The following is a 13869-nucleotide window of genomic DNA, read 5'->3' as shown; positions in this document are numbered from 1 at the left end:
ACGTTTTTACATTCATTATTCAAATATTTTCCTAAATTTTCATTGTGGTAAAAATCTAAAGGATCAGATGTCATTTTTTATAAGTACTGTATGGAAAAATAATAAAATTAATTACTTTAACTACTGGTTACCCAATATAATCCAGTTTGTTACCCAATATAATCCAGGTTACTTGAGCTAAAAAATCTCATTTTCTTCTATCTTAATAGATATGAACAGGAAGACATTGAACTAAAGCACAATTCCACATTAAAGCAGCTAATGAGGGAATTCAATACCCAACTGGCACAAAAGGACCAGGAATTAGAAGTGGCTGTAAAAGAAACTATCAGTAAGTTACAATGATATACTTTGTACATCTGAAATGCCACAAATATCAGATACATTTTTTCAGAGAATTTTGGGTAGCATTTTTTACATGATGCTCTGCAAATGACATGATGGACTGCAAATGGCATCACCCACCACCAGTTTATTCCTCACTTGACAACTGAGTAAGAAAAGGAAAAAGAGAAGTAGAATTCAAAGAAAGTAAGCACCTAAAAGATCAGGAGAAATCCATAAGAGAGAAGATGAGATGAGGAGATGTCTCTAGTGCAGAAAAGGAAAGTTGGTGGGAAACTGGGAGAAGTAGGAAAGAAAAGTGTGTGGCTCTCTCTGTGTGTGTGTATGTAAATCACTAATGCAAAGAAGTTCCATGGCAAACAGACTGAGTAAGGCTATGTGAGGCAAGACTTGAACAGTATCGTCAGCAGCATCTTGCCTCCCTTTGAATCAGAGTTCAAAATGGTTGCAGCTATCAGGAAACTAGAGAATGAAGAAGGAATGGAGGAGTAGCTGAAAAATGCCTAGTTCAAATAGTATTGCTTCAAAATGAGAAGACTGTCAATATCTGTCCTGGAGAAACTCCAAACAAAGAAGACAGGAGTTAATGGCTGTGAACTCAGTCAAAATAATAAACCTTTATTGTCAAAGTAAGAAAAAGGCACCAAAAAAGCCAATGACTGGAGAAGAAGGGTTAGGATGAGAAAGAGAGATTAAATAATAAAACCTAGGAGTACAATAATAATACAGTTAAGAAGTAAAAATCAGCAGTCTTTCTAAGATAGGAAGAGCAATAAAGTAAAATTATAGAGGTTCAAGCAGAAAAATATATTAATGAAACCACAAAAAGAGAGAATTTCAATATTAAAAGTGAAATGTTAATATAAATTAAAGCAATAATAGAATAGAGATTAACAAAACCTTAGCAATTGAGAAAATAACCATCCTTTTTTCACTTCAAAGTAAAAACTAACCCTTCTTTCAGTCATTCATTCCCTGGCCATCTCCCACATGGCCTATTGCAATATACATTACTTGGGGCTACTCTTGAAAAGTGTGTGAAAAAAGCAGCAAGTGCACAATGTGGTGGTGCAAATGAGGGTTGCACATGTAACACCTCTGCTATATGAGCTGCATTTGGTACTAGATTGCTTCTACTACCAATCAAAAGTGTTATCACCTTCAAAGTCTTTACATGGCATGGGATCTGGTTGCCTGAGGAATTCTCATCCTTATATCATTGATTCATCCCACCCAATCCTGCAAGGATAATGTAGAGTAGAGTAGAGTGGAGTAGAGTAGAGTAGACTAAGAATAGAAGAATAGAATAGAATAGAATAGAATAGAATAGAATAGAATAGAATAGAATAGAATAGAATAGAATAGAATAGAATAGAATAGAATAGAATAGAATAGAATAGAATACTTTATTGGCCAAGTGTGATTGGACACACAAGGAATTGGTCTCCAGTGCATAAGCTCTCAGTGTACATACAACCAACAAGTTTTTCCATTAAATTTAAATCATGATTACAATCAAATACATTAATTATAAATCATAAGATAAAACACTCAGTGATAGTCATAGGATACTAAATAAGCAACATAAATCATACTAGGATATTAAGTAAAACAATATAAATTATAAAATACAAGCAACAAAGTTATAGTCATAAGAAGATAAGGAATAGGTAATAAAAAAGATGAGAAGGATAATAGTAATATACAGTAGCTCTATTAGATAGTTTGACAGTGTTGTGAAAATTAGTTGTTCAGCAGAGTGATGGCATGTGGTAAAAAAACCTCCCTGTATCTAGTTGTTTTGGCGTGCAATGCCTTTAGTCTTGAGGAAAGAAGTTGTTTATGTGCAGGTTTATGTTTATGTCCAGAATGTGAGGGGGTCTGTAGATATTTTCACAGCCCTCTTTCTGGCTCGTGCAGTGTATAGATCCTCAATGGAAGGCAGGTTGGTAGCTATTGTTTTTTCTGCAGTTCTAACTATCCATTGAGTCTGTGTCTGTCTTGCTTGATTGCAGTGCCAAAGCAGACAGTTAAGGAGGTATAAATGACAGACTCAATAATACCTTTGTAGAACTGTAACAGCAGCTCCTTGCGCAGTCTGAGCTTTCTGAGCTGGCGCAGGAAGAATATTTTTTGTTGTGCTTTTTTGATGACATTTTTTATGTTAGGTGTCCATTTTAAGTCTTGAGATATTATAGAATCTAGAAACTTGAAGGTCTCTACTGTTGATACTTGTTGTCTACTATTGTAAGAGGTGGTAGAAAATGAGGGCTTCTCTTAAAATATACTATCATTTCCACAGTTTTGAGTGTGTTCAATTCATGATTGTTCCGGCTGCACTACAAGGCTAGTTGTTCAACTTCCTGTTTGTATGCAGACTCATCATTGTCTCAAATGAGATCAATCACTGTTATATCATCAGCAAACTTCAGTACTTTAACAGAGGGATCCTTTGAGATGCAGTCATTGATATATAGAGAGAAGAGAAGTGGAGAGAGCATGCAGCCCTGAGGAGCCCTTGTGCTGATTGTACAGGTATCTGGTGTAATTTTGCCTAGCTTCACCTGCTGCTTCCTGTCTGTTTGAAAGCTATTTACAAGTGTGGTCAGGCATGGCTAGCTGAATCAGTTTAGTTAAAAGAAAATCTGGAATGATGTATTGAATGCTGAGCTGAGTCTACAAAAAGGACCCTTGCATAGTCCTTGGAGTTTCAAGACATTGTAGGATGTGGTGCAGAGCCATATTAACAGCATTATCTGCTGATCTATTCGCTGAATAGGCATATTGCAAGGGGTGTAACAGCAGATCTGGGCTGGTATCTAGGTGGGCTAGCACTAACCTTTCAAAGGTTTTTATAACTATGGCTGTCAGAGCAACTGGTCTGTAGTCATTCAGCTCCTTGATGGAGGGTTTCTTCAGCAATGTGATATAGTAGAACGTTTGAAACAAGAAGGAACATAACATATCTCTAGAGAGTTATTAAAGATGCAGGTGAAGATGGGGGGCAGTTTGTCAGCACAAGCTTTCAAGCAAGAAAGAATTATTTTGTTTGGGCCTGGCGCTTTTCCAGGCTTTTATCTATGAAATAGATTTTGCACAATTTTTTCTGTGATCACCAGAAGGGAGAGGTCAGCTGTGGGAGGCTTGGCTGTTAGTGTATCTGAGATGGAGATGGTGGTGATAGTTGACAGTGGTTTCCTCTCAAACCTAGAATAAAACACATTCAGGTCGTCTGCCAGTTGCAGATATTGCAGACCCCATCATTAAAGAACTTTGACTAGTGTTGTCTAGGAAGAAAATCTTTTCTGCCATTGCTCTCATCCTATGAACATTTTGTCACTGGAGATGAGGCAGGCCCTCACTTTCCTAACATTTTGAAAGAGCATCAAGACTCAACTGTCGACTGGCATTGGAGCCTAAATGTATCATTTAACACTGGGAATGGTTAGTGTGTTCCATCTGTGTTTTAGCTTTTATATTTTTTAATTCTCTATTTTTGATTATGGCTTTTATATTATTATTTTTAAACATCCAGAGTCACACAAGTGTTATGGGCAGCATAGATACTGATCAATTAAATAATATAATGTAACATAACACTTAAAATATGAAATCCCAACATTGTTTGTTGTGCACGATGTTTATTTTATGTCTATCTTTTCTAATAAAGCAGTCTTCCTCTAATAAACCCACATGCCTTTCCTAGTTGCTATTATCCTTTGGAAATAGTCTATAGCTCATTTCCTGGAGCAGAAGTGGTCTTTTATAAGCAAAAAGAAAATAATGCAAAGTATTGTCTTGTTCAGGAAGCCCTATCATATAGTCATTTGAAAAATGTAAGGAAGAAGAGAGAACGAGCATTTCTTTCTGTCAACTTCCTTTATTAATGTACTTAGGATTCTCACCACCAATTGTAATATTTACCTCATTTTGTTTTTACTTTAATGTACCGGTATTTCTGTTTGCAATTTTTGTGATTATAATACAAAATCTCCTTGTGATTTAAAAATATCCTTAGGTTTTCTGAGGATTTCTGCTTATAAAATATTTTTATTTGGTTTGAAGATGTCTGAAATTAACCCAGTTTAGGAAATAAAAATTTAAGAGATCAGATAAGTATTAGGACTATGTGGATTAGTGCCAGTTCACTTTGTTAAGGTGCTCTATTTCAATAACCTTTGTTTTAAGGTGTCAAAGAGCTCCAAAATCTTGGTGCTGATACTGTGTCTTGATTGTTGGATATGCTGCACATGCAGGCAAGTTTTATTTTTCAAATAAAACCAGAAACAAGGACTAGGGTTGTTAAAGTCCTTTGAATGGGAAGCATTGAAGAAAGCAGACATTAACTCTTTGCTAATAGTTGTTAAATAGCTATAAAATAAAATAAAAGCCTGAAGCTATTTTAATACCTTGCAAACAGCTTAATCACAGACATGTTTTCAAAGAATACCTATTTGACCTGTTTTCTTTTAAATTTTCTTTTTTAAATTTCTTCAGGTTGGTAGTTGCTATTTACTTTTTAGTCATTGCTGATAGATAAAAGTTTAAAATAGAAAGCTAGTTGTATTAACCTAGTCATAGTAATATTGTTATATATTTTTTAAATAGGTAAAGCCCAGGAAGTGGAATCTGAATTGATAGAAAGTCACCATACAGAGACAGTTCAACTGCATAAAAAGATTTCGGAAAAGGATGATGATCTACAAAGAACAGTGAAAAAGTATGAAGAAATACTTGAGGTATATATTTGAATTGAATAATGTTTGTGTTCTTAAAATCTAAATATAATGGAAACTTGTTACACATTTGAGATTTGTACACAACTATAGACTGGTACACACAATTGTGATATTCATACATAAACTATATTTAATATGGTAATTCAGTTCCTGCATATGAATGAAATCATCATGACGAACCAATATGAATAAAATGCAAAGTCTAGTTTATGAACAGATATCAGTGCTATTGCATTGCTTTCCTTTTCTGTTGCTTAATTCTTCTGTTTTATATGCAAAAAAACTTATTGAGAAAGCTTATTCTTTCCAAAAGCCATTCCAGAATTGCAGTCACCTGCAAAAACCCGTCTCTTAGCATTGATCTTATCTCATTCCATTTGGCAAGAGCACCAGGTCAAAGTCCTCTGAAGACTATCTTTTTGTATATTTTTATTAAAACTTTTAAACTAGAAGATAAAGGTAATACAAACTAACACAAAATGAAGAAGATAAAAAAGAATAAAACCAAAGGAAAAGTAAAAGGTCCTAAACAGGAAAAAACCTAAAGGAAAAACAGAAAAATGGGAAAAATACGAAGTGGTTTCCAATATTCTTCACAGCGGTACAAATCTCTCTCTCTCTCTCTCTCTCTCTCTCTCCCTCTCTCTCTCTCTCTCTCTCTCTCTCTCTCTCTCTCTCTCTCTCTCTCTCTCTCTCTCTCTCATTATATTACTTTTAATTTTGTAATTATTCCATCTAATCGTCAAAACTGAAAATCATCAGTTGATTTTTAAAACATTTTTTAAAAATTATTCCAGTCAGGAAGAAATGTAGATAATGCCTTCTAATGAAAGAAATTAATTTGTCCATTTCAGCAAAAATCTTTTAATTCTCTATGGTTGAATTTTTCATCTCTATGTATATGCAATAAACTCATGTGATCATAAGTTGAAATAATCTTCCAGGAATGCTTTCAAACTGTTTATACATTAATCCTAAAATGAAAAGTTCTGAGTATTGATCTTTTAAGATCCTGTGTATCCTCTGTACTTTAGCTTTTTTACATGTTCACCAAAAATGTGTTCGCATGTCCAACTTACATTTCAAGTGCCTTAATACAGTGTAGATAATTTCATTTTATAAAATTCTCTCTGAGATCATAACACATTATAAATTTCAACCTCTTTAACCATATATTTTCCCACTGATCCATATGTTTATTATCTTCAAATTCTTAGCCCATTTTATCATACTTTCTTTAATCTGTTCTTCTGTCTCAGATTTCAACATTTTGTACATTTTAGCAATTGCATGTTCATCATCAATATACAATTGTACTTAAAGTTCTAACTCATTTGCTCTGAGTCTTTTTATTCATTTTACATAATGTAAATATGGAAATTGTTTATTATATCCTTCTGCTATTAATTTTCTTTTTTTATTTTAAATTCTCCTCGCTAATTTTCCAGTAGATCCCTGTACGTCAACAATTTATCTTTATTTGCCATTTCTTTTCTATAATATGCTTCTTGAGCTAAGATCCATAAAGGTATTTATGGGAAACACTCTGGATATGTATTCCATATTCTCAATGTGGCACATCTAATAAAATGTCTTTTAAAGTCCACATTGACTTTAACTTTATCATACCATAAATGCCCATGCAATCCAAACCTCAAACCTGTGGAATTTTTTTTATTTCTCAGTAACATCCATTTTTCCAACCTGACAAAACAACAAGCAGCAAAATGCAATTTTAAATCAAATAAAACTAATCCTTGTTTTTTTCCTTCTGCTATATGATTTTAGATATATCTTTTTGCCATTGTTTAAAAAGTATGTCCATTGTCAAGATAGGTATGTCTGAAATAAAAACATCATTCTTGGCAAAATATTCATTTTCATCATAGAAATTTTTCCCAACGATCATAGTTTTAAATTCATGTCTTTCTTAAGTTTGGCCCACGTTTTAACATAATCATTTTCAAATGAAATACAGTTCATATTTGTGATAGTAATACCAAATTATTTTATTTTTTTATCAGTCTTAAAACCACTTTTTCCACCAATTCTCTTTGATGTTTTGTTTGCATATTTTTTAACATCTTTGTCTTTTGTTTATTTATCTTTAAATCTGATAACATACTGTATATAAATTTCCCATTAATGCTCCTGCTCCCTCTAGTGCCTCTTCCAAAATTAACATCAATCATCTGCAATTGCTTTTTAAGATTCTTGTTCAGTCTTCCCTTCTTTGCTTTTCTGATCTTGATTTATATCTTTATTTCAATATCTCAATAACCAAAATAAATAAATATGAGACAATATTGGGGACAATCCTTACCTTCTCTCTTTTTGAATCTCACAAGGTTGTAATTAATTCTTCATTAGCAATTTGTTCTCTCTGAGAATAAAAATAGATTTTACACATTTAATAAACTTAACTCAAAGTTTCATATGTTCCAGAACTCTAAAAAAAAAAATAATCCAGTTCAAATTGTCAAAGGGCTTCTCTGCATTTAAGAATACCAACACAGCTTAGTGTTCATTATTTGGCTCCAAAGATTCCAAAATATTCAAACCCCACATAGATCTTCATGAGTAAAATCCTGAATATTATTTTCAACCTTTGTGACAAAGTTGTAGAAAGCAGTTTTTAAATTAAATATTCAGTAAAGATATTGGACAATAATTTTTATGAAAGTAAAATCATGCCCCTGATTAGATATACTATTTTTTGAAGGAGAAAGGTGATTTTGGTATCTGCAGATTTAGAGAGGGGAAAATGACTTGGCAACCAAGTCCAAATGCTTTAAGGCTTTAAAAGTCGTTACTGGAGTTTTGAGTGGAATTAGGAAGACAGTGTGGCTCACAAATAGCAGTCTTGCTCAGAAACAATAGGCCTATCGTGGAAGTTTGGTTCAGTGAACTTTAAAATCCAACTATGGCATCACATGAGATATATAGACAGCACTTGGTTTGCAAAAAAGCAAAATGTTTTCTTTTGGATGTAGTTTTGAGGTATAGCTGTGAATTCACTTATTACTGAATCAGTTATATCAAGAGAAATAACAGATTATATCCAATAAAGACTGAAAAATAAATTCCTACCTCCTTAGAGAAATTAAGGCCATATCTTCTGGACCTCTCGCCTTGACTACTGTAATGCTCTCTACATGGGGCTTCCCTTGAAGACCACTCGGAGGCTCCAACTGGTACAGAATGCGGCCGCGAGAGTTGTCTTGGGAGTTTCCCGGTACTCCCATGTTACACCTTTGCTCCGTGAGCTACATTGGTTACCAGTTGTCTTCCGGGTGAGGTTCAAGGTCTTAGTGATGGTTTTTAAGTCCCTACATGGCATGGGTCCGGAATACCTCGGGGACCACCTGCTGCCGGCGTCAACTCCCCTCCGCCCTGTGCGTTCCCACAGAGAGGGCCTCCTCAGGGTGCCTCCAGTCAGAGAATGCCGGCTGGTGGCCCCCAGGGGGAGGGCCTTCTCTGTGGGCGCCCCAGCTTTGTGGAATCAACTGCCGGTGGAGCTCCGGATGGCACCGGATCTCCGCTCCTTCTGGCGCGGGTTAAAGACCCCCCTGTTTGAACAAGCTGGCCTGGCCTGATGGGGAGTTAATTTGGGTTTTAAATATTTGTATATTTTATTGTTTTATCTTGGGCATTAATTTAATTCTATTTTAACTTTTGTAGTTTTGTATTTTTATCATATGCCCTGTTCACCGCCCTGAGTCCCTCGGGAGAAGGGCGGTATAAAAATTTAATAAAACTAAACTAAACTAAACTTAAATAGTGTTCTCTTAAATAGAGTAAGACAATATATTTCTGTACTGCTACTTGTGTGCATAACTAAGAATGCAGTATATATTTGTAGCTTAGTTGCATATTTGCAAAGTGATTGCCAAAATTCATTACCTGTGACTACATGAATTATTGGAATCACTGCTACATTGGATTTAGTAATGTAAAGTTGAGAGAATATGGTATGTTATATATAGTTTTGCAAATGTTTTTGCTTTTAGCCTTACTAGTCACATACATGAAATCAGTTTATTGAATATAAATTAGATAATACCATAACCAAGTACTATTCTTTCCAATAAGCCTTCATTTTGTATGTTTGACAAAACATTTTTGTTTTAACATTAAAATCGCCAAGAATATGAATTCATGGTGTAGAATATGGATTTTTTTAAATGGCCTTTTAAATGTGTTCATCAAAGATTTTCTAAAATTTGAAATAGTATTTAAATGATAAGATATTAAAAATACAATAAACCTGTTAAACAATACAAATCAATAGAACATTTAATATTGAAGCTGATTGGAAGCCAAATTTTACTATACTGTATTGTAACATGATTGATTCATTAATATTTATTCTGAAGGCCAGAGAAGAAGAAATGACCAAAAAAGTAAATAAATTGGAGGAACAGCTGGTGCAGTTAAAAGAGGACTACAAAAAAAGATTGGCATATGAAGAAAGTTGGAATGGTGATGAAGTAAGTTGGTAAACATATTGGTGTTCCTAATTTAGCTTTATGTTTTTATGTTTGGTTTTATTGCAGCCTTGTTCACCACAGTTCGCTCATTATGAGGACCCAGATTGTTGGGGGCAATTAAGCTGACTTTGTAATAATGCCGCTTGGGGGGGTGTGTGAAAGCCCTAATAAGCAGGCATATACATAGAATGAAGGCTACTGCTAAGCTTGTAAGCCGCCCTGAGTCTTCAGAGAAGGGCGGGATATAAATGGAATTAAAATTAAATTAAATTAAATTAAAATTATAATTTGTTGGTTGGTTGGTTGGTTGGTTTGATTGCTATATTTGCCCATACCAGCAAGTGACTCTGGGTGTCATAAAAATGCAAAAACAAATTGAAAAGTATTAAAAGAATACAAAATAAATATATATAGTTGCTGAGTAGAACTATTACCATGGATATTAATATAACCAAGAAATGGGGCGCTTAGCACACTCAGGTGTCCGTGTCTGGGCACACAACCAAATTCATAGCCTTATGAAAGACCAGGTCATCCTGACGTCTGAAGGAGAATGTTCCAGAAAGCAGATGCTACAGAGAAGGCACATCTAGTTGCTGCCAGCCAATGTTTTTTGGCTGAGGGACCTGTAACACACCCAATCTGCCAGATTGAGTTGGATGGGTAGAAAAAACTGGAAAGAGATGCTCCCTTGGGCATTCTAGCCCTAGTCCATGAAGGACTTTAAAGGTGATAACCAGCACCTTGAATTGCATATAGAAGTACACTGGCAGCCAATGCTGACATAGCAGTTATATTACATGTATTGAAACCAAACAATATTGACACTGCCTCATTTAACTCTAGTCATACCTATTTGTCATCCTTGGCACAGTGATAGTAAAACAGGTCAGGAGCTTCACTTCTATTTTGAATCGGTGTAAGTTACAGGATTCTTTTTTCTGTTCAATCATTATTGTTAACTAATTTGTTAAATTAATTTAATTGTCATTTTTTAGCAAAATAGTTTTTGTTTCTTGTTTCAATATCTCAGAAACAGAACTATCTTTAGTTGCCTAGTGTTATATGCAGGAAGTGCTAGAGTTTGAAAAAGATTAAGTTATTTAATTTAGTTTCCCTTTATATTAATGGGAACAATTACTCAAATCTTAAATCCAATTGATTTTTATGGGTACTAACTTTAAATATGGATATTAACACTCCCTCATTCTTGTTCGTCCAAGTAATAATAAACAGCTTCATCCATTAAACTACAGCTTCATCTAATACAAAATAAATTTATGCTAAGAAGAAGTATAAAAAAGCAGTATCTATTCCTCCATCATTATAGCATTGTTTTTTTTTCCTGACAATAGGGAAGTCAGATTTTGCATCCTGACCACTTATATCATTACAAGAAAATCTTGCAAGTTTTAACAGGTTTAAAGTATATATTTTATAGATATGAGAGAAAGTTAATTTTCAGATGTGCCACAAATATTTTTTAGATTTTAGCATGAAATTGCAGATGAAATATTAAATTATATTTCATATAAATATGACATTACAGTTCATTTATATTATAGAATTTGGAATTGGGTATGCAGTGGAACTGCAATTTGTACAATGAAAAAGCATCAAAGTTTTGATCTCCGCTATATGCTGGGTTCATAATTTCACATAAATGATTTTTCAGAAGTATAACTGCTAAAAGCATACAATATTAGTATTGCTTTTCTATATGTTCTTGACATAAGATATCAAATACTAAGCACGTTATGAAAGAAATGGCATAAATGTGGGTGCAAGATATTTGTGAAATATTTTCTGTTGTATTAAACAGAAAAAAATGTTTAATAAATTTTGTCTTTTGGTCCTCCCTAGGAAAAAATAGCAGAACTTCAGGTAAGAATGACTTCATAAATACATTCATTTTTAATATAGCGAGTCAGTAAAGCATTTTCCTCTAATGCTTACAATAGTAATAAATAACAAAAAGATGTTAAAATTTTCATGTGCATGTTTTCCTGAAGAGTGTGTCTGTATTGTATTTCAGGCTCAGCTAGCCCAAAAGACAACGCTTGTTAATGATTCAAAATTGAAAGAACAGGAGTTCAGAGAACAGGTAAGAAACTACTTTTGGGAGAAAAGGGATAAATTTAGTTTTAGCTCTAAAGTTCATACAAATTTGTAACAATAATTTGAAAGTTTGATCAGATGCTACATAACGCTGATGATTTTCTTACCCCTTCCCCTTTCTGTTGCTTTCCTCTGCAGCTTTCAAATTTTAGTTATTAACTCCATTAAAATCAATTCAGATCACAAATTTTCATGTTTCAAATATGAATTCTACTTGTGAAGAAAGAATACTATTCTTCCTATTTTTTTTTCCAAAATTACAGTTCACTGCTTTTAATTAAATATGTGCAACCAACTTTGATGAAGTAATGCTTCTATCTTTGCTAGTACAAATTAGCACAAGTAATGCACATTGGCATGATAGCAGATTTGAAAGGCATGGATATGTATATTTTTAATATCCACTATTTTAACATTAAGGAATACTGCTGTGATTGTTTTTAAGGTTTCCAACATTCCATAACTTATCATTCTTATTCTAAACCAAGATCATTAATCTTGGTTAATGATTATTGTACTTCCTGACTCACTCTATTTTTAGATTCACACACTACAAGATAAGTTGAAAAATTATGAGAAGGCTGTATATGTCACAACAGTTAAAACACCTTATAGAGGTGAGTAATTGTCTTGACATTGAAAAATAGAATATAAAATTTAAGGAAATATTTGGAAATGTAATTTAGATTGAAATTTTATGCACGATTATCTGGGAATTAAACTGAGAATAAATTATTGGAATATTAATTGCTAAAATATTAGATTGTTTATGAAACAGGTAATTTATATGTAGATTTTCTGTTTCAATATTAGAAAGCCATTTAAGCATTTGTAGTAATAATAAGAATACACTTTTTTGCCCTTTTGGCCAGTAATTTTACAGTAGGTTTTTTTATAGAATCCCCAAAATATGTATATACCAAAACATACTAAAGAAACTTAATAACTTATATTGTAGTTTAAAAAATTTGTAGAAATATTGCAAATAGTTATGTTGTCATAGATTTCTGAGGTCTGAAATCTGATCTCTTTCATTGATATTTTTTATGCAGTTAATGTATGTACATTCCTTGTTTGAGAAAATACTGGGATTGTTACTAACACATTTATGTTAACATACTATTAAAAACTACACTAAACCCACACCTTCAAAAACCAAAAGACGGATGGGACGTCCAATGGGTCCAGGCCAACCAGCAAAGTCATGTTTTTATACCCTTCGAGAAGGCCAAATGAATTTTCTGCAGGAATAGGGCCACAGCAGAAAAGGCTCTTTTCTTTGATCCATCTGCTCCAATTCCTTAGCAGATGAGTTCTGTAGTAGGCCTCTTCTGCTACATGAGTGAGGCAGACTTGTCCCATCAGGGAGAGATCTCAGATACCCTGGATCTATGCCATGTATGGCTTTAAAGGTAATGTCCAACATTTTGAATTGGATCCAGAAGCAAACTGGCAAGTAGTGCAGGTCACGCAGTAATGGTGTTACATGTGCAGACCTAGGAGCTCCCAGGTCTGTGTGCACTGCTGCATTCTGCACCAGCTGCAGCTTTCATATATTCTTCCAAGATAGCCCCATGTAGAGCATGTTGCAGTAATCCCGTAATAACTGGGGCATGAGTGACATGCAGGGTCTCAGGATCCAAGGTAAGAGCATTGGTGCATAACGTGAAGTTCCACAAAGGCCCTCTTAGCCATGACTACCATCTGCTCTTCAAGAAGGCCCCAAGATCTGTCTGGGGTAGTGCAACCTCATTCTGAAATAATGATGATAAACCACCAAATCCAGAGGTCCTTTGCACCCACAGCCATTCCATCTTATCAGGGTTCAACTGAAGCCTGTTATCCCCCATCCAGACCTTTACAACCTCCAGGTACTAAGAAAGGGCAGTCACAGCATCGCTTGGATCACCAGGGATGAAGATGTAAAGCTGTATATCATCAGAATACAGATCATAAATCATCCCAGGGTGTCAGATAATCTTACCCAGCAGTTTCATGTATATGTTAAAAAGGAGCAGAGAAAGTACTGTGCCCTTTGGCACCCACAAAGGAGTAGTCAAAGGCTGGACGTCTTGCTCCCTACTAACACTGATTGGGTTACATAAGGGAATGTTTTCTGCTATTTAAATTTTATGCACTCAAATAAGGGAAATTAATACAAATTTTAATATTACAGA

The 13869-nt window shown here is 34.1% G+C and overlaps 1 protein-coding gene across 2 annotated transcripts in view; it reads left to right on the top strand.

Moving 5' to 3' along the window:
* The window catches only part of GOLGA4 (golgin A4), a 97677-nt gene that overhangs the window by 74371 nt on the left and 9437 nt on the right, over positions 1-13869 (top strand). For both annotated transcript variants that reach the window (XM_083377250.1, XM_083377249.1), the window contains 6 exons: positions 210-331; positions 4954-5084; positions 9461-9574; positions 11438-11458; positions 11610-11678; positions 12234-12309. In XM_083377250.1, the coding sequence (XP_083233376.1) occupies positions 210-331; positions 4954-5084; positions 9461-9574; positions 11438-11458; positions 11610-11678; positions 12234-12309 (533 nt within the window). The remainder of the gene's footprint in view (positions 1-209; positions 332-4953; positions 5085-9460; positions 9575-11437; positions 11459-11609; positions 11679-12233; positions 12310-13869) is intronic.

The sequence above is a fragment of the Vipera ursinii genome, assembly GCF_947247035.1.
Source record: "Vipera ursinii genome assembly, chromosome: Z".
In the NCBI taxonomy this organism is placed as follows: domain Eukaryota; kingdom Metazoa; phylum Chordata; class Lepidosauria; order Squamata; family Viperidae; genus Vipera; species Vipera ursinii.
Note: the sequence above shows the minus strand (reverse complement) of the source record. Positions and strands in the feature narration are given on the sequence as shown.